Here is a 21,018-nt window from a genome sequence, read left to right as displayed (position 1 = left end):
TCAAAATGCACCTGGATAAAATCATCGGGAGAAATGAGGGGACCTTTGACAAGCCTCTGGCTTATTGTCCTCGTCAAAGGTACTAGAGATATGGTGGTCCTCTGGTAAATTCAGGTAAAAACAGAACAGAAAGCATAGGGGCAACAACACACTTGACTGCTTGAAGGAAATTAAGCCCCCTAGGTAAATACTGTACAGCTAATGACTATTGTCAAGACGTAAATACCCAGACTGTTATGAACATAATTAAAAGCAATGCTGAATAGGCCAACAGAAATAAAAGACAAAACAGTATTCTGCATAACATATATTTTGAATATCACATTTCAATTACAGTTCATTAAATAAGCTTACCCAAAATAAATCATAGCATTCTTTCAAAAGGCCTTCATTTACCTGCATTTTATACCTGTATGCAGTTTTGACAGTTTTTCTACTCCCAAGCCTGGCCTGAGGTCAGGCTTGTTTTGTTATAACTTGGGGCCAGATTCACGAAGCAGTTACGCAAGCACTTACGAACCTGTACATCTTTCCTCAATCTTTGGCGGCTTTGTTTACAATTATTAAACAGTTAACGAGCTCGGAAACACCAAGAGGCTGTTTATAACAATAACAACAGTTGATTGGGAAGTTTTCATGCTTGTAAACTGTGTATTAAATGTAACAAAAGTCATCAAAGACTGAGGAAAGATGTACACCCTCGTAAGCAAGTACTTGCGTAACTGCTTCATGAATCTGGCCCCAGATGTGTAAGGCCTGTAAGGCTTGGAGTGTCCCACATGCCCACATATCCATTTCAATCCAGCTCAATCAGAACCTTCCTGTAGGAAGGAGACCGACAAGCTGTGGGCCTTTTATGATTATAATGTGTTTTGTGATTATGAATATGCCACTTCTGCTCTCCATGTTGGTATTTTAAGTTGGTAATTGACATTGGTATTTCACTCTTTATGATGATAAGTTTGTATTTTATTGTGCATATTTAGGACCTAACCTTCAGGTATCTTTCGAGTATATATTATGTAACATTATGCGAGACATAACTAACATTATGTATATATTCTGTAACACAATACTTATTTAGTTTGCAGCAAGGATCTATTAGCCCCATTTAATACAAAACATTCAAAATAATGATCCAAAAAATTTAAAAAAAACTCAAGCACTCCTAGCTCTATTCACTTTGAGCAATGACAATGCATGAGTTTCAGTTTGTAATGAAGTCACATGATAACATTTACGAACAGTTAATTTTTGTACAAAACCCACTTGAAACAAAACGTAAATATCATTTAACAGTACAGTACTGTATTTGTATCATGGTATCATTCTCCATTCACAATCAGGGATCCTGGATTTAATTCCCAGGTGAGACAGAATTGGTTGGGGACATTTCCTTTCACCTAATGTATCGGTTCACATAGCATAAATAGGTGTCCAGGAGTTAGGCAACTGTTAACCTTATGAAAATAACCCTGACATATAAAAGTGAAACTTGAGTATACAAAAGGGGCAGAGTGCTAAGAGTACATGCAGTGGAAATTGTGCAGGCGATGAGTCACAATAATGTGGCTGAAGAATGTTGACCAGACCACACACTGTCAATCGAATTGAGAATGGTCCAGGATGGACCGAAATGTCGTCGTCCCTTCACCTTCTAGTGTGTGTGTTTGGTCAACAGTGGAAATTGTGTTTGTTTAGAAAAGCAGCTGCTGTATGTGGAATGGTATAGTTATGAAGTTATGAAGAAGTGTATGAGAGATGTGGAATGAGTGAAAGGGATGAAGATATGAAACAGTGGTGGAATGGATGAAGCACAATACACTGAAGTGATAAAGACATGTTAGTAGGATGCCTGTGAATCATTTAATGAGATGAGTGTACAGAGATGAAATATAGGGATCAAACAATAGAGGCAAATGCAGTGTGTTATGGGATGGAAAGAGTGCAACAATATATAGGTACTGTTCAAACAAAACAGAAGGGGGGGTAAGGATTAAAATGCTTATACACTATTAGTAAAGGTTTGTGTAGCAATAGAGCCTCTTAGAGAAATTTCTGCTGTTCCCCTGATTGGGGAACTCGTGAGAGGAAGTAAGGCATCAGAGCTACGTAGAATTTACACACACACACACAGACATTATTCGACTATTATACAACATATATTTATTTCTTTTTCATGCCCATGTTTCAGTCTGGTATCTTTTCTCTACGTTCTTCTTCATGTATGCTTCAGCATCTTCTTTTCCTTGCCCTCTACCTTTTTCACATAGATAGGTTAGGGCTTCATATACATCAATTGGGACCCTTTTAGCATTACCAGCAAAGTAAATCATTGCTCGATGGTTTTCTATAAGCGTCCAGAGATCAGAAGCATTTTCTCTTATCCTGTGCTGTACATACACCTTTTCTTCTTGATCCCGAGAAAAAGCACAAAACAACTTTAGCTTCTGCTCTTCTACTAGTGTTTCCCACTCCTCTTTGAAGAAGTAGTCTTTATCCTTATTTCTGCATCCAAAAATTAGAACCACATTCTTGTGATAGCCACTTGCTACTCTTTCTTGTATGTATGCACGGAAAGGAGCACATCCTGTTCCAGGACCAATCATCAACACAGGTGGAATGACTTCAGAGGAAAGAGGGGGAAAAGTTAAAGTTCCTGCTTTAATCCAAACAGGCACAAGATTTCCCACACTCTGTCTAGACAGCCAGTTTGTACACAGGCCCAATCTTGGTCGCTTAAGAATGGTATGATACTGAACTACAGCAACAAGAAGTTGGACTCTGTTTGGTATTGCAAGGTTAGAAGATGCAATGGAATATGACCTGGGTTTAATTGGAGGAATCAAATCAAATAAGTAGTCAAGAGGAATATTATTTTTTGTATGCGGGAAGTCCGCCAATACTTCCATTATACTTCTCTTGGGTCGATTGCAGTAATCATAAAGTTCTTGTTGTCCCTCTGCTGAAGCAAATTCTTTGAACTTTTCCCTTTCAGTTTCATCCTTTGTGAAAAATGATAAAAGTTCAAAAAAATATCTTTTAGGAATGGCTTGGATGTCTAAGTACCTCAGTACACATTCCCTTATTGTGCAAGGTCGTGTAAGCAAGGAAATAGGAGGCAAAGAAGAATTTGGGTCATTTGAATCTATGTAAAACATTTGCTCTGGATTTAATCCAAGAACATTTATAAACTCATCAACATGCTCTTCTAAGTTTTGTGGCTGCACCACAAGAACATCACCTGGTTTATGTTTTGTTCTCATACATTTTACATCAAACTCTAAAAGCCTAACTTCTTGGAAGTGATCTGGAGAAGTGACTCTCTTATTCATTGTTACTTCTGCAAGGAATGGATTAATTGCACTAGCTTCATCCTGAGGATCTGGCATATATTTGTCTTCAATAATGCAGTTCCTATCTTCTGAACCTACCAGTCTTACTTTATATTTCGATGGTAGAAGCACACAAGTATTCAGAGGTTCTCTTCCCTCAGGTAGTGGATACAATTCCAATACTTTATTCCACCAATTATTCAACCATGGGTCTATGACATAATCTGGCCCTAGATCGTGCTGATCATCACCGAGCCCAATTTTCAAAATAGGCATACCACCTAACAATGTCAACAAATTATTCAGTCTTTTAGCGACATAATTAAATTTCTGATATGATGAATCACCCAGGCCAAGGACACCAAATTTGAGATTGGACAATAATTGTTTATATTTTCTCTGTGACCACAGAGTTCTAAAAAATGTTTTCATATTATCTGGATCATCACCCTGCCCTGTTGTCGAGGCAACAAACACTGCTAGTGATGTCTTGGTTAGTTCTTCAACTGGAAAGTCATCCATTGAAGCCACTCGTGGAATGAAGTAGTAGCGACGAGACTCTCGGCCAATTCTCTCAGCTACTTCCTGTGCCGTTCCTGTCTGGCTCCCATACAGTATTATCAAGTTCCGATCCTCCATCCACTGGAAGATAATGGCAATGAATATGAATCAAGGTGTCCAAAATATTTAGCAGTACCTAGCACTAATTATATTAACAAAAATTACAGTTACAGTACTGGGTATTGTTTTTAATAACATCATACATCAAAATCATTGCCATTTTCCCCCATAGTGGGTTTCTCCACGTTTTACACTCACCAGCAACTAGTAAGTCAATAGTTAAGTAAAAGTAAATCTAAAGTAAATCTAAACAAAAACATTTTAAAAATATTCAATCATAACAGAGAACTGGTTTGTGAAAGTCAATTGAAAGCTACATCTATTATCCAATCAAGTTAAATTTGGTTTAAGAAAATTTTCATAACCCATCAAAGACTCTTTTGATGGGGTTATCAAAAAATCACATTTGTGTATTTTTTTTAAAAAGTTATGTCAACTTTTCTTGTTTGAGCTAAATTCAAATTGAAGTTGAACTTCCTATAATTCATTCAATCCGCCGAAGTTGTAAATTACAAAACTGTTAAATTTTAAACTCCAAATGGAAAAGATCATTAAAGGCAAATGAGGGGGAAGAGGAAGCAGCGATAAGCCGCTAGCTTCCTGTCTTCGTAAAGGCCACTAGTGTTAGTGGCCCTCAGGTAAATTTAGGTCAATTCATTTAAAGCTTCTCTGGTATTCCAACTGAAAGTGCAAAGTGCCCTCTCAGCGCACCTCCTCTCCAGGTTTTCCACCCTGCATGCTGCAGTTCTCTCCTCCACCTTGCTAGAGTTATTTCTTTTCTCCCATGCAGCCTGGAGTTTTCCGTTTAGTGATCCAGCCATCGCCTCCTTACCTGCAGCATTTGGAGTTAGGTTCATCTCCTTGCCACTGCCTCTTCACCCTTGCTGGGGTTCCCTACTGTCTTTCCAATGCCATGGGGAGGGGAGAAGTCACCTTTTCATAAGCCTAATTTGTATATATATTGTTATGATAATCTCTTGCTTAGGCAAGGAGATTGTGCCTATTTCTTTACTGCCTATTCAACAACATATCTGCATACTCCAGTGTAAGAAATCAACATCAAGAACAACAACAATACATACTCAGAAGCTGTGTCTAGACAGACAGCATCACCCCCCTTTCCCCCTCTAGTACCCGACACACCTGCACACCTGCTGTCTGGACAGCAGACCCGCCTAACTGCTTGTTTGAGACTGCCGGCAACAATTACCTGCACATCAGTGCCACCTACACTAGGACCTGGCCGTGTATATAAGCAGCTCGCCACCGGCCAGACCTCAGAATACTCTTAGTGCTCCAAGCTGCAAGATCTACTCATGCTCCCCTGGGTGTCGGTAGACTCGAGCAGCTTTTGTATAGAATATATGTCCTGCACCTTTAATTTTGCTATTAACGTAACTGTCACATGTTTATATTTCTTTTGCATTGTATTTTGTGTTCTTACCAAGTATCATAGAGGAATTGTATTATTTGTTGTTAGTCATTTTTGTTATATTAAATATTTAATTTTTTTAATTTTTTTTTGAATTTATCCTGCAACTCACACCATAAAGAGGTCAGAAGCAGTTTTATTTACTTTGTTTTACTTTATTGTATTTAATGTGATAGGCTTTCCACCAGGTAGAATAGCACACTGCTCTATTCTTTCATGTCACAATATATATATATATATATATATATATATATATATATATATATATATATATATATACTGGCTGCCTGTTGCCCGATATAGGTCCCTCTCCCTGACAGCCGAGTGGATAACACTCTGGATTCATAGTCTTAAGGTTCTGGGTTCGTTCCCCAGCGGAAGCGGAAACAAATTGGCAGTTTCTTTCACCCTGATGCCCCCTGTCACCTGGCGGTAAATAGGTATCTGGGAGTTAGACAGCTGCTACGGGCTGCTTCCTGGGGATGTGTAACAAAAAGGAGACCTAGTCGAGGGCCAGGCCGCGGGGACCCCTAAGCCCCCGAAATCATCTCAAGATAACTTTTATCTTGAATGTTATTGTTATTGTTATGAATGTTATTACTATGCTATGTGTCCTCACAATCCCAATGTACCTTTTTGTATATATATAAATAAGTAAATAAAACCTAAGGTAACCACAAACTAACCTTTTCGAAAGTCCAATCTTTCTGTTTGTTTCCATTGGCCATCTGCTGTGTTTCCTCCAGAAGTCGTATGAAGTTGATCTCTAATCTTGATCTTGAAATCTGGGGATCCATTTGGTCTCCTGAATGCCACTGAGAACTCTACGACTGGTAACTACAGATGTTGGGCTGGGTGAAGGGCTGGGCTCTTGTGTTGATGGTGGACAATCGCTTCTTTTGCTCCAACGATACTTACGTTTTCTATGGTAAATAGCAAATCTCAAATTAAAAATATAAATATATATATATTTGCTTGCTATATTTGCAATTCTTTTATCTACTGTTGAGGATATATAAGACAAATGTAAGGTTTTGAGGCTAAGTAACGAAGATAGTTACAAGATACGAGCCAGATGGTGTTGAGATTGCAAAAGGGATTATGATAACAACTTAAGCCAAAAAATCAATGCCTAAATATATGTGTAGCGAGTAGATTATCCCAATAACATACTCGCTCCAAATATAGTGTTAATATTCCTGTCAATCTTTGGAGATGAATGAGGTGAGGCGTTGCCCGGGCAACACAGTGAGGTGTTGCCCGAGCAATATAAGCAGCAAGAATAGCGAACACTAACTAGTCTACTTTCAAGTGTGGTCTAGAGCAGACACTTGCGAGATACTGTACCAACGCTCAGTGCGCTCAACTCACACCAACGTACCACCTGTGTACTTCTGTATATTCGACCAAATATATATATAGTATCGTAGTGTCTGTGTTTATTTGTCACCATACTTTACGTAACAATAGAAACGTTACATTGGTGACCCCAGAGAGTTTCGACGATACCCAGCCACGACGGACTACGACATGGATTCTCACTGGACCTCTACTGCTGTTGCTGGCTGTGGACCGCAGCCACCTGTCTTGGAACGTTGCCAACACCCTCGCCACAGCTATGATTTACATCGCGATCATCTCGGCATTTTCATCAACTACAGCTTGCTGCACAGCGAATGTTACTTACTCATCTGACAGTTTCATCAGCAACTACATCATGTGGGATCTACAGCCTGTCCTGCCTCCTCTCCGTCGCTGCCAGGGCACTGCTTGTTCTACAGGGACTCCCACGAAAGCTGCTGTCATCAGATTCATCTACACGTTCACTGCATTCTGATACTCTGCCGACTCAAGCCCTTTGCGCAGTACAGGACTTACAGCTTGCGTTTCCGACTCTTCGTCGCCTCCAGGACAATTCAGCTCTAGCAGTGATTACCTCGTTGTCCTAACTACGTGCCTACATTACCTTAATGTCCTGGTGCCCGAGCCCATCCGCCCCGGATCTAAATGCTCCACCAGCGACCCAAGGACGCAACAATTATGCACATTCTTCTCTCCTGCTACACCGAGCTTGTCCACACACTGCCTACATCTTTTAGTACCAGACTACAATTTCCACAGTCAACAATGTAGTACTCGGCGTGTACAGTCCTAATCAACCCAAGACGCTACAGCTTCGACACAGAGCAGACAGCAGACTACGACCGCATCGAGCCGCCACGCTCTCGCTCCCCGAGTTTAGACACTCACAAATCTCAATCGAGCCGCCACGCTCTCCCACATAGAGCTCCACGACTCCGGCCTCACTCAGCTCTCTGCTCTGCTCCAGGCTTCGTCTCAACGTCTGCGACACTGCTAAATCCAGAGACACATCCGCCGACTACGCAGTTCACTTTTCGACCACAGCTACCAGCAGCACCGCCACCTACGACAACGGACGATCCTGTACGTCCTCCCACCCTACGACCCCAGTTAGATGACATCAGCGAAGAGGAGGAAGTTAACTTTGATGGTTATGTAACGCGAGCAGGGCGTACAATTCACCGACCAGCTAAGTTCCTTGATCAAGTATTTTTCCTTTCATCCCCTGGGAGGGGGAGTTCTGTAGCGAGTAGATTATCCCAATAACATACTCGCTCCAAATATAGTGTTAATATTCCTGTCAATCTTTGGAGATGAATGAGGTGAGGCGTTGCCCGGGCAACACGGTGAGGTGTTGCCCGAGCAATATAAGCAGCAAGAATAGCAAACACTAACTAGTCTACTTTCAAGTGTGGTCTAGAGCAGACACTTGCGAGATACTGTACCAACGCTCAGTGCGCTCAACTCACACCAACGTACCACCTGTGTACTTCTGTATATTCGACCAAATATATATATATAGTATCTTAGTGTCTGTGTTTATTTGTCACCATACTTTACGTAACAATAGAAACGTTACATATGCAAATATGAGACTGGGATTTATTTCTCGAAAAGTTAGCAATAAAATACGCTTTTCTGACCAGGGGGAGAAAGATACTGGCAGTATGGGGCGTTAAAGTTTATTGAAGATTAAATTCTGCAGAACATGTAAATGTATAAAGTTCAAATATAAAGTAAGTAATTATATAAAGTTTATATTAAACACGGTTTATATTATAGGCTTATAACAAAGTTGATATTATTAAACTTAATATTGAACATGTAAATATATAAAGTTTCAAAATATATAATTTAAGGACTATATAACGTTTATATTAAAATATATAAAGTAAATATATAAAGTAAGAATTAACAGTAACAATTCCAAGTCCGAGGACTAGATTTAACTTAAAAGGTACACCCGTAGTAAGTATGAGACCTTAGCCTATAGTGACATGGAAACTAATTCTGCAGAAACCTAAAGGTTAACTGGTACTAGAATTAAGGCCGAGTGCAAATGTGTAGTAATTATATAACACTAGGATATAACAGGCAGGACACAAAGAATAACTAATAAGTGAGAGACCACATAACACGTAATGTACCCGGCCAAGAGGCCGTAAAAGACCTAATGGATAAGGAGAAGGGGGTGTGACTACAAGTAGGGCTTACTAGCACCTAGACTGGGCAAAGTATTAGCTGCGGACAGCGGGACACTTGGGGACCGGCGCTGCACCCCCCTTCCTACATGCAGTGGGGAGACAATCGGGACAACTGTGCAAAGCATGACGGGGGTACAAAAGCAGCCGCTTGCAAAGGGGGGGAGGGTGGGGTTTTGCGAGGGCAGGCGGAGTGAGGCAGAGCCCCAGTGTGCGCCCGTATTTATACAGGCCCCAAACTGCCCGCGCAACGCGCTGCGCAATTGTTTCTTTCTCCCCCGCCAGAAAAATCCCCGCTTGCGATCAAGCAGTGACCATTTTCTGACCAGGGGGAGAAAGATACTGGCAGTATGGGGCGTTAAAGTTTATTGAAGATTAAATTCTGCAGAACATGTAAATGTATAAAGTTCAAATATAAAGTAAGTAATTATATAAAGTTTATATTAAACACGGTTTATATTATAGGCTTATAACAAAGTTGATATTATTAAACTTAATATTGAACATGTAAATATATAAAGTTTCAAAATATATAATTTAAGGACTATATAACGTTTATATTAAAATATATAAAGTAAATATATAAAGTAAGAATTAACAGTAACAATTCCAAGTCCGAGGACTAGATTTAACTTAAAAGGTACACCCGTAGTAAGTATGAGACCTTAGCCTATAGTGACATGGAAACTAATTCTGCAGAAACCTAAAGGTTAACTGGTACTAGAATTAAGGCCGAGTGCAAATGTGTAGTAATTATATAACACTAGGATATAACAGGCAGGACACAAAGAATAACTAATAAGTGAGAGACCACATAACACGTAATGTACCCGGCCAAGAGGCCGTAAAAGACCTAATGGATAAGGAGAAGGGGGTGTGACTACAAGTAGGGCTTACTAGCACCTAGACTGGGCAAAGTATTAGCTGCGGACAGCGGGACACTTGGGGACCGGCGCTGCACCCCCACCGCAGGCCAGCGGCCGGACCCCCCCCCGGTAAGCCCTACTTGTAGTCACACCCCCTTCTCCTTATCCATTAGGTCTTTTACGGCCTCTTGGCCGGGTACATTACGTGTTATGTGGTCTCTCACTTATTAGTTATTCTTTGTGTCCTGCCTGTTATATCCTAGTGTTATATAATTACTACACATTTGCACTCGGCCTTAATTCTAGTACCAGTTAACCTTTAGGTTTCTGCAGAATTAGACGCTTTCTAGTTCTTTATTTTTAAACTTAAGATCAGGGATTCTGTCTAACGAAGCTGCAAGCTAAAACACCGTTATCCTATTATGTTCATCTGTAGCTTGACCCTAAATACTCGTTTATTAAACGAATTTATTGTTAGAGTTCATTAGGAATCATTTTTGTTGAAAGCAGAGTTTCCAACAAATACATTCCTGTGATTGGCTGTTGCGGGGAATGCCAACTCTTATATGAATAAAATGCAAAATAAGAAATACATCCTTTTGTTCAATAACCTTGTTGTTGTACAAAAGAACAACAATTTCTGTTTTATACAAGACAAATTTCCTTCTAACTGAATAATGTAGACCAATAAGAGGACGGAGGCATTGTATCGCCGATATTATTTGTGTGAGGCAACACCCACTGATGACGTCACAAGTTAGGTAGCCAGCCCATGTTTCTGTAACACTCGTTACATCCTGCAGTATTTAATTATTACTATATTAATACTTTTAAATACTTAACATTTCACTTTTTAGGTAGATTAAAGTTGAAGCAGAATGTCATAAGCAAGGATGGTGTGCTGAATAAAGATGATTTATTAAGTGGATGGAGCCTTTAGCTGATCCCTTCCTGTGATTGGCTGTTGTGTGAATGTCAACAAAGAGTTTCTACCAATGATATGCCATTTATTATGCACCCCATACCTCTTGTGGGCGGAGCTTGGAACCTCCTACCCGAGCACAACAACCCGCCTTATGGGTTGCTGTTTGGCTATTTATAGTGCGTTGGAAAAAAACTAGATGGCGTTAGTGGTATTTTGTGGGGTAATTTGTTATAAGTGTAATTTGATGTCAACAGATGGCGTAAGCTGTATCTTATGGCCACTATTGACCAGCCAGTTGATAGTGGAGTTGGACCACTTGGTCCGGGAGACATCTCCCGTCACGCAGGGTGCAGTCGCGCCTCCACAGATCTCCAGCATCAGCTCTTGATACTGGTAATGGCTCAAAAGGGCCACCACTTACGAGCTATTCATGCCCGTGCCACCTTTTAGGTGGCTTCATCTTCATCAATCAAGACCATCTGGTCACCATTAGGTCCGGGAGACATCTCCCGTCACGCAGGGTGCAGTCGCACCTCCACAGATCTCCAGTATCATCTATTGATACTGGTGATGGCTCAAAAGGGCCACCACTTACGAGCTATTCATGCCTGTGCCACCTTTTGGGTGGCTTCATCTTCATCTTAACACATTCACAAGGGAGACATCTCCCGTCATGCAGGGTGCATTCGCACCTCCACAGATCTCCAGTATCAGCTCTTGATACTGGTAATGGCTTAAAAGGGCCACCACTTACGGGCTATTCATGCCCGTGCCACCTTTTTAGGTGGCTTAATCTTCATCAATCAGTGGAGTTGCTCCTGAGCTACCGTGCAGTGAGGACGTGTCGCCTGCTGCTCCGGTGGTTTGAGTCGGTTCTCACTACGTGTAGAGAGCCATGGGGAAGGCTCAGCGCAAGAGGGAATGGAAGCAGCTTTCGGACGAGGAAGGACGGGGGACCGATGTGCAGCAGGCCCCAAAGAAAACTGCTATCGAGGCTTTACCACTTGCTTCTACCAGCAAGTCAGCGGACGTAATGGACCTAGAGAGGACAGCGTCAGTCACACACCAGCCAGTGTCAGTCAATGCTTCTCTGTCCGCAACGCTGCCGCGGGACGGCAGTATGAGTCAGGAGAGGACACCACCGGTTTCACGCCAGCCAATGTCGGCCATTGTTCCTCTCTCCACAGCCCAGCCGCAGGACAGCAGTATGGGACAGGGGAGGACACCACCAGTCTCACACCAGACATCGCCAGCCTCTGCACTTCTTCCGAAATTCAAGATCATGCAGACCGACCACTTTCCTACAGCATATGGAGTAGTAACGGCGATGGAAAAAGAACAACCAGAGCTCAAACTTTCCATTACAGTCAACCTGAAGGGAGAAATAATACTGACACCTCAAGACCAACAGACTGCACATTACTTAGAGAAGGTAAGAGTCCTGCAGGGGAAACCTGTGTGCTTGGTAAAGCTGGACCCTTCAGAACGACGCACACGAGTCGTGCTTTTGGGATACCCAATCGACTTTCCCCTGGATCCAGTGCTAGAACACAAGCAAGTCCTGAGTGCGGAACGTTGCCGCACAAAAGTAGACAAGGCAGCGACGCGTCAGGTTCTGGTGACCGTCATGGGACATGTGCCGGAAACTTTCGGTCTTGGAAATTGGGGGACATACCGACAGAGGCCATACGTCCCGGAACCCCTACGCTGCTTCAGGTGTCAGAAATACGGCCACCATCAGTCACGCTGCACAGGACAGGAGAGGTGCGGAGTGTGCAGCCTGAGACATCCCACCAAAGACTGTATTGCCAAGCACAAGGCAAACCAGACCACAACAGCCAAATGTCCAAATTGTGGAGGCAAACATCATGCCTGGAGCACAACCTGCTCTGCACGGAAACAAAAAGTGCAGACAGCTCAGGCCAGGGTCAACACACTGACCAGCGGTACATCCACCAACACCAACGTCTGGAACACTCGTGCACAGCCACAACAGCCACCCGCTCTCACAGAGCAAAATTTCCCGAATCTGTCAATTCCGAATCAGACATTACACGAAAGTGTTGCAGAAGTCCAGCAAGTGCAAATGAGCAGAAAACACTTACTTTCGGAATCTACTCCCCAGCTATACAGTTTTACCGAGGTCCAGCTGCAAACCATCGTGAAGATCATGGCGGAAACCATTATCAATTGCCTACAGATGACGCAGAACGCCTCACAACAACAGACTCAAGACATCACTTGTGTGATAATGGACAAGATCGTGCAGCAGACCACAGTTACACGAGAAATAGACAGTCTCCGACAGGATGGAGCACAAGAGGACAAACAACGCAACTTGGACATACTGACTACCGACAACAGTCGGCTAGTCAAGACACCGGAACATCGACATTCACAAACGCAACTGCAAGACGCAGTGACCACCCACGATCAACAGAATCTTCCAACACAGGAGACAGACAACAACAGCCAATGCAGTCTGATCTGCAGCAACGCCAACAAAGACGTATTGAACAGCAGAGATGCGCAGGTTCCGCCAACACAAGAAACGGCCGCGAGCGATCAATGCAGTCCGACTTGCAGCAATACCAACAACAAAGTGATGGACCACAGTTCTGCACAGATTCCAACAATGCCGGGGTTGACCACGGACAATCAATGCAGTCCGACCTGCAGCGCTTCCAACAACATAGCGATGGACCACAGTTATGCACAGATTCCAACAACGTCGGGGATGACCACGAACTATCATTGCAGTCCGATTTGCAGCGACACGACTTGCGAGGCGGAGAATATAGAGGTCGATTCCGAGGAGGAGTTCTAGTAGAACAAGCAACACCAACCGAACCCGTCGTCTGGCCATTACGAATTCTGCAGTGGAACATACAAGGTCTTGGAAATAAAAAACACACACTTCAGGAGGCTGCAATCAGCACGAAAGCAGATATAATCGTTTTGGAAGAAACTCTTTTCCCAGCCACGAAATCCTTCAGATTAGCTGGATATCAGCACTATGTTCTCCCGTATGAGCAGGGGAGACTAAGAGGATTAATGACCCTAGTCAGAAACACCATACCCAGCAAGAAAATAGACTCGGTTTCATGTGGGGATGGAGTAGAGGTATTAGCAGTTACAGTGAATATGGCTAATTTTGAGCTCCTCATATACAACGTCTACAAGCCCCCTAGACGTAAACTAGAAGCAGAGGCAGTGCTTGCCTTGGCCACGCAGGAAAATTTAATTCTTGCTGGAGATTTTAATGCTCATCATCCAGAGTTAGGTGCAACTGGGCCAGCCAATGCAGATGGGCGCCATTTAGCTGCAGCTCTGCGAGAAGTACCTGAAATTACACTTCTCAACACTGGGGAACCCACTCACATTCTAGGAGGTTCTCTTGATCTTACATTCATCTCCACAGCACTCCAGCAACAGGCGATGTGGGAAGTAGACCCGGTGATCACTAGTGACCACTATGCTACTGTCACGACACTCAACCTGGCACGACCTCCTACACCTCCTGCGCGGCCTCGGTGGAATTTAGGAAAGGCCAATTGGAATGTATACCAGGAAGAACTTGAAAAATGGTATGCAACGTACACGCCACCTGAGGATTTGAACATACACGAGACCAATCTGCAGGAAGCCGTTGCAGCTGCTGCGAACAAAGCTATTCCAATCATTATCACAGGTAACACGAAACGAAAGAACTATTGGTTCTATAGTAATGACGTTAAAGAACAGAACCACAGAGTCAATATCTTCAGAAAACATCTAAAGAGAAACCCCACACCAGAAGGAAGAACTCTGCTACGAGCGGTGATATCTGAAGCAAGGCGAGTTTCTCGAGAAGTAAAGGAGGCAAGATGGTTTGAGTGGTGTCAAACTCTAAATGAACATAGTAGTCTTGGCAAGATATGGGGTCAGATTAAAACTATATCAGGTCGACCAGCCCGGCCACAGGCATGTATTCAACCATTGCAGGAGGCTGAGAGACTTGCTCTCCAATTTGCAGAAAGAACAGCTTCATATCAGCTTCCTGCAATGGTCCGAAGGCAGCAAGAACACTTAAAACAAGAGAGGATGACAGTCATTCATGAGGGCATAGCTATAAATGACGAATGTGACTGTCCCTTCACCGAACAGGAACTAAGCAGAGCCAAAAAAGGTGGTAAGGACACTGCTCCAGGTGCTGATAACATTACATACTCAATGATCGCACATGCAGGTCCTGCTGGAGACCGAGGGATGTTGGACGTCATCAATGCGTCTTGGCAGCAAGGCAAACTACCGCCCTCTTGGAAGAAAGCAGACATCATACCGATTCCTAAGCCGAATGAACCTGGCAATTACAGACCCATTTCCTTAACATCATGCGTTAGTAAAACTGCAGAACGGATGGTCTTAAATAGGCTACTGTGGAAGACTGGAGACCTTCATAAACACATATTTGGCTTCACTAGAGGTGTAGGTACTGCCAACTGCATAGCAACATTACTAGGAACAGTTAACTCGGGTCCAGCTATAGTGGTCTTCCTTGATCTGGAAAAAGCATTTGAACTTGCAAGCCCGCCAGCAATACTACACACCTTAGTTAAAAAAGGTGTGAGGGGGAAAATGCTAGCATGGATTCAAGATTACCTAAGTCACAGGTATGCCAGAGTAAAGTTGCAAGGACAAGTGTCGGACTACCACTTGCACGAGAATGGGACTCCACAAGGAGGAGTCCTCAGTCCTAGTCTTTTTAACATCCTTATGGAAAACCTTGTTACCATGTCCTTTACAGAAGGGGTTACATTGCTAAGCTATGCTGATGATCTAGCATTAGTCGTTACGGGTCCTTCACTTCTAAATAAAGCTCAAGGTGCTTTAGATCAAGTGACATCTGAATGCAGTGTTTTAGGGCTAAAAATATCTGCACAGAAGTCTAAGGCGATGAGACTCGGTGGCAAGGCTCCAGACAGGCACCTACGCATTCAGGATATTAACCTTCAGTGGGTTCCACAATATCGATATCTCGGAGTGTGGATTGATTTTAAGATGACATTCAATAAGCAAATTCAATATCTAAAGGAGAAAGCAAAGTCACGAATAAATATAATGAGAGCAATCACAGGGCCCCGTCTAGGAGCCCTCAACACTCAACACAGAGTGTTGAGAATGTTTTACATACACGCTGTTCGTTCCCTGGTTGATTATGCAGCACCTGCCTTACTCACTCTTTCTCCTGGTCAGTGGGCAAACGTTGAGGTTCTTCAAAATGATGCATTGCGAGTCATAACAGGTGCTCCCAGATGGACTAAAATCCTGAACCTAAGACTAGAGACAAAGCTAACGTCGATTGAAATAAGGGTAAAGGGGATTGCTGCGTGCATGCTGACCAAGATATTGACTAGACCTAGAATCAGTTCACTTAAAGATTTGATCACTGGAGCACTAACTCTGGACAGAAGAGCCTCCAATAGCAACAGGTGGACCCATTGTGCGATAAACGCCATCGATACGTTCGATATGGCAAACACAGTCACTGAGAGGGGTGTCGACGACATACATGCAGACTTTGTTATGCAAGCCCCTTGGGAATCTCTGCCAGCAGACTTTCAGATTATGGCTCTTGACGGAAAGAAGACCCAGACACATCCTCATCTGCTACGTCACATTGCACAGATGCATATAGAAGCAAACATGGCATCCGACAGCTTGACTTACTTCACGGATGGGTCAGTAGACCAGCAGGGACAGGAAACCGGAGCTGCAGTTAAAGCAGGAAACTCTGTATATAGTTGGAGGCTCTCAAATGGGTGTTCGACTTTACAGACTGAGATGCTAGCCATTCAAAAGGCTTTGGAACATGCTCTTGCTGAACACCGCCAACATGTTATCGTCCATACAGATTCGAGAACCGCCATTGAAACCTTGCAACAGGAACACATATGTGATAACATCCATCTGATCACCAATGTCTTATCATTCATGCACACACTCCACCGACAAGGCCGACGGGTGCTTATCAACTGGGTGCCAAGTCATGTGGGACTATTAGGTAATGACATTGCAGACGAAGCTGCAAAACTTGCTACTAAGAGGAGGAATGTAGACATTTCCATACCACCGAGTCTCTCCCAGATGAAGAAAGTGATTCGAAACAGAGCAATGCGAAGGCTGTACAGTGACCACGACGCAGCAGTTGCAACATCAGGATCTGCGGGTTGGTACAAGAATTCCTGGTTGATACCTGGTTGATGGGGTTCTGGGAGTTCTTCTACTCCCCAAGCCCGGCCCGAGGCCAGGCTCGACTTGTGAGAGTTTGATCCACCAGGCTGTTGCTTGGAGCGGCCCGCAGGCCCACATACCCACCACAGCCCGGTTGGTCCGGCACTCCTTGGAGGAATAAATCTAGTTTCCTCTTGAAAATGTCCACGGTTGTTCCGGCAATATTTCTTATGCTTGCTGGGAGGACGTTGAACAACCGCGGACCTCTGATGTTTATACAGTGTTCTCTGATTGTGCCTATGGCACCTCTGCTCTTCATTGGTTCTATTCTACATTTTCTTCCATGTCGTTCACTCCAGTACGTTGTTATTTTACTGTGTAGATTTGGTACTTGGCCCTCCAGTATCTTCCAGGTGTATATTATTTGATATCTCTCTCGTCTTCTTTCTAGTGAGTACATTTGGAGGGCTTTGAGACGATCCCAATAATTTAGGTGCTTTATTGCGTCTATGCGTGCCGTATATGTTCTCTGTATTCCCTCTATTTCAGCAATCTCTCCTGCTTTGAAGGGGGAAGTGAGTACTGAGCAGTACTCAAGACGGGACAACACAAGTGCCTTGAAGAGTACAACCATTGTGATGGGATCCCTGGATTTGAAAGTTCTCGTAATCCATCCTATCATTTTTCTGGCTGTCGCAATATTTGCTTGGTTATGCTCCTTAAACGTTAGGTCGTCCGACATTATTATTCCCAAATCCTTTACATGCTGTTTTCCTACTATGGGTACATTTGATTGTGTTTTGTACTCTGTATTATGTTTAAGGTCCTCATTTTTACCGTACCTGAGTACCTGGAATTTATCACTGTTAAACATCATGTTATTTTCTGATGCCCAGTCGAAAACTTTATTAATATCAGCTTGAAGTTTTTCAATGTCCTCAGCCGAGGTAATTTTCATACTGATTTTTGTGTCATCTGCAAAGGATGATACGAAGCTGTGACTTGTATTTTTGTCTATATCTGATATGAGAATAAGGAAAAGCAGTGGTGCAAGGACTGTACCCTGAGGTACAGAGCTTTTCACTGCACTTGGACTAGATTTTATATGGTTGACAGTTACTCGCTGAGTCCTGTTTGACAGAAAACTGAGTATCCAGCGTCCTACTTTACCGGTTATTCCCATTGACTTCATTTTGTGTGCTATCACGCCATGGTCACATTTATCGAAGGCCTTTGCGAAGTCCGTGTATATCACATCAGCATTCTGTTTCTCTTCTAATGCCTCAGTGACTTTGTCGTAGTGCTCAAGTAGCTGTGAGAGGCACGATCTTCCCGCTCGAAATCCATGTTGGCCTGGGTTGTGAAGGTCATTGGTCTCCATGAAATTGGTGACCTGACTCCTAATCACTCTCTCAAATACTTTTATGATGTGCGATGTTAGTGCAACTGGTCTATAATTTTTTGCCAATGCTTTGCTCCCTCCCTTGTGTAGAGGGGCTATGTCTGCTACTTTAAGTGCATCTGGTATCTCCCCCGTGTCCAAGCTCTTCCTCCACACTATACTGAGTGCCTGTGCTACCGGCACTTTGCATTTCTTTATAAATATTGAATTCCATGAGTCTGGACCTGGGGCCGAGTGCATAGGCATGTTTTCAATTTCTTTTTCAAAATTTAGTGAGCTCGTGTTTATATCAGTTATATTTACCGGGGTTTGAATATCCCGCATAAAGAAAATGTCTGGATCTTCCACCTTCATGTTGTTTATTGGAGTGCTAAACATGTCCTCATACTGCTTTTTTAGGATTTCACTAATTTCTTTGTCATCCTCCGTGTATGAACCTTCACTTGTACGAATAGGTCCAATACTGGCAGTGGTTTTTGCTTTTGATTTCGCATATGAGAAGAAATATTTTGGATTTTTCTTTATTTCCTGAATTGCTTTCTGTTCTAACTGCCTTTCTTCAGTTTCATATGAGTGTTTCAATTTCCGCTCGATTTCTTCAATCTCCCTATTTAAATTATTCCTTCTTTGACGGGAAATTCGTGTCTGCATAAGCAGTTCCGTTATTTTTTCCTGCGTTTATAGTGTCGTCTGCGTTCTCTTTCTACGTTAGATCTCTTTCTGGCTTTCCTCAAAGGAACATGTTTCAGACAGACTTGATACGCTTCTGAAGTAAGTTTTTCTATTCCTTCTGTAGGACTTGTATTATTTAGAACAGTTCCCCATGGAATGTTTGTAAGTTCCCTGTTTATTATCTCCCAGTCTATCCTTTTATTATTAAAATTGAATTTACTGAATAGCCCCTCTCGCTTTATCAACGTTTTAGGTCTATTCTGAGTATTGATGGTCGTTTGCACTTCAATGAGTTTGTGATCTGAGTATGTGGTATCTGATATCGTAATGTCTCTGATAATGTCTTCATTGTTCGTAAAGACCAGATCTAGAATATTTTCATTTCTCGTTGGCTCCGATATCTGCTGATTGAGTGAAAATTTGTCACAGAATCTAAGTAGTTCTCTAATCTGTGGTTGGTTAGGTCCTGATAGATTTCCTGGTATAATATTATTGTTTGCTATTTTCCACCTGAGACTAGGCAAGTTGAAGTCACCTAGGAAAATAATATCAGGTATCGGGTTCTCCAAATTATCAAGGCTATTCTCTATTTTGCTTATCTGTTCTGTGAATTCCTCAGCCGTTGCATCTGGCGGTATGTATATTAGTATAATCACTAAATTTATTTTCTCTATTTTTAATCCCAGTACCTCTACCACCTCATTTGTAACGTTTAGGAGCTCCGAGCATACAAGGTCTTCCCTAATATACAGACCCACTCCTCCATGTGACCTAATTTTCCTATCACACCTGTATAGGTTATATCCTGGAATCCAGATCTCACTGTCCAACAATTCCCCTGCATGGGTTTCTGTGAAAGCTCCAAATACTGCATTTGACTCCGTGAGGAGGCCATTTATGAACTGTACTTTGTTGTTTGTTCTTGTTTTCAGTCCTTGTATGTTGGCAAAGATGAATGAGGTTACTCTATTAGTGATAGTTTGAATGGGAGACTTTTTCGGCACGTCCATTAATCGTGGACATAATGAGTTTGTTCTGACCAGTACTGATTGTTGTAGGGCAGTTTTCTGTCGTAGTTGTAGTTCCCTTTCGGTGGGTAATTGTATCTGTAATTCTGGAATGCCAGTGGATCTGGCATCCAGTTCCATACACTCTCCATGCTGCTCCTTTTGAATTCTCACCAACTACGAACCACTTAGTTTGATGAAAGGGGGCGGTAGAACAACAGAAGTGCACTTACATCGCATCAGGCTTGGATACCCATGTGCATGGGAAATAGGCTTACGGGTTCCGGAAGGTGAGAGGAAATGTCAACACTGTGGAGAAATGCCCGACAGACCACTGGAACATTATCTAACACAGTGCACAGTTACAAACCCGTTAAGATTTCACCTTCGATTCGACAGAGCAGAGGAAGTTGTTAAACACATATGGCAAAATCTTACTGAAGCGACCATACGGGTCATACATACTCATCCTCCGCCCAGGTAAACCAGAAACGAGCATCACTCAGTGGGCCAGCCAGAGGCTTAGGGCCCGCGCAGGATTATCCCTGCTAAAAAGAAAAAAAAAAAAAAAATTGATAGTGTTCTCTTCTGCCGACAGATGGCATCAGCTGTATTATTATTACTTCCGAATTCCCTTTAAACACTGATCTACAAATCCCTTAGCTTATGATAAGGTTGTATACCATTTATGATAAGTATTAGATAACTGGAGTTATGCAATTACTTTTATTTATCAACTGTTCAGGATATCATCATATCACGTCTGGTTAGGACGTACTGCTCTCGATTGATGAAGATTAAGCCACCCAAGAGGTGGCACGGGCATGAATAGCCCGTAAATACTGCTCTCGTAATATTATTCAGAGGGGTGGGGGAACTATCAAGTGAAAGCGCCAAACCATTACGACTATATAGCACTCGGAAGGGATCAGGATACGGATTTGTGATGAACGGGGGAAAGGAATTTTGCCCAACCTTTTGG

General features: G+C 42.7%; 1 protein-coding gene across 6 annotated transcripts in view; it reads right to left on the bottom strand.

Annotated features, from left to right (window-relative positions):
• Window positions 1-21,018, bottom strand: part of LOC123766706 (NADPH-dependent diflavin oxidoreductase 1) — a 173,840-nt gene that overhangs the window by 7,377 nt on the left and 145,445 nt on the right. Inside the window, exons 1-3 of one of the 6 annotated variants that reach the window (XM_069307693.1) lie at window positions 7,639-7,768; window positions 6,075-6,311; window positions 290-3,977 (exon numbers count right to left, since the gene is read on the bottom strand). In XM_069307693.1, coding sequence (XP_069163794.1) covers window positions 2,178-3,977; window positions 6,075-6,185 — 1,911 coding nt within the window. In that variant the 5' untranslated portion in view covers window positions 6,186-6,311; window positions 7,639-7,768 and the 3' untranslated portion in view covers window positions 290-2,177. Of the gene's footprint in view, window positions 1-289; window positions 3,978-6,074; window positions 6,312-6,561; window positions 6,676-6,867; window positions 7,214-7,638; window positions 7,769-21,018 lie in introns of those variants that run through there. The other 5 variants (XM_045755981.2, XM_069307691.1, XM_069307690.1 and 2 more) reach the window with 5 other exon arrangements.

This window comes from Procambarus clarkii, chromosome 60, assembly GCF_040958095.1.
Source record: "Procambarus clarkii isolate CNS0578487 chromosome 60, FALCON_Pclarkii_2.0, whole genome shotgun sequence".
In the NCBI taxonomy this organism is placed as follows: Eukaryota; Metazoa; Arthropoda; class Malacostraca; order Decapoda; family Cambaridae; genus Procambarus; species Procambarus clarkii.
Note: the sequence above shows the minus strand (reverse complement) of the source record. Positions and strands in the feature narration are given on the sequence as shown.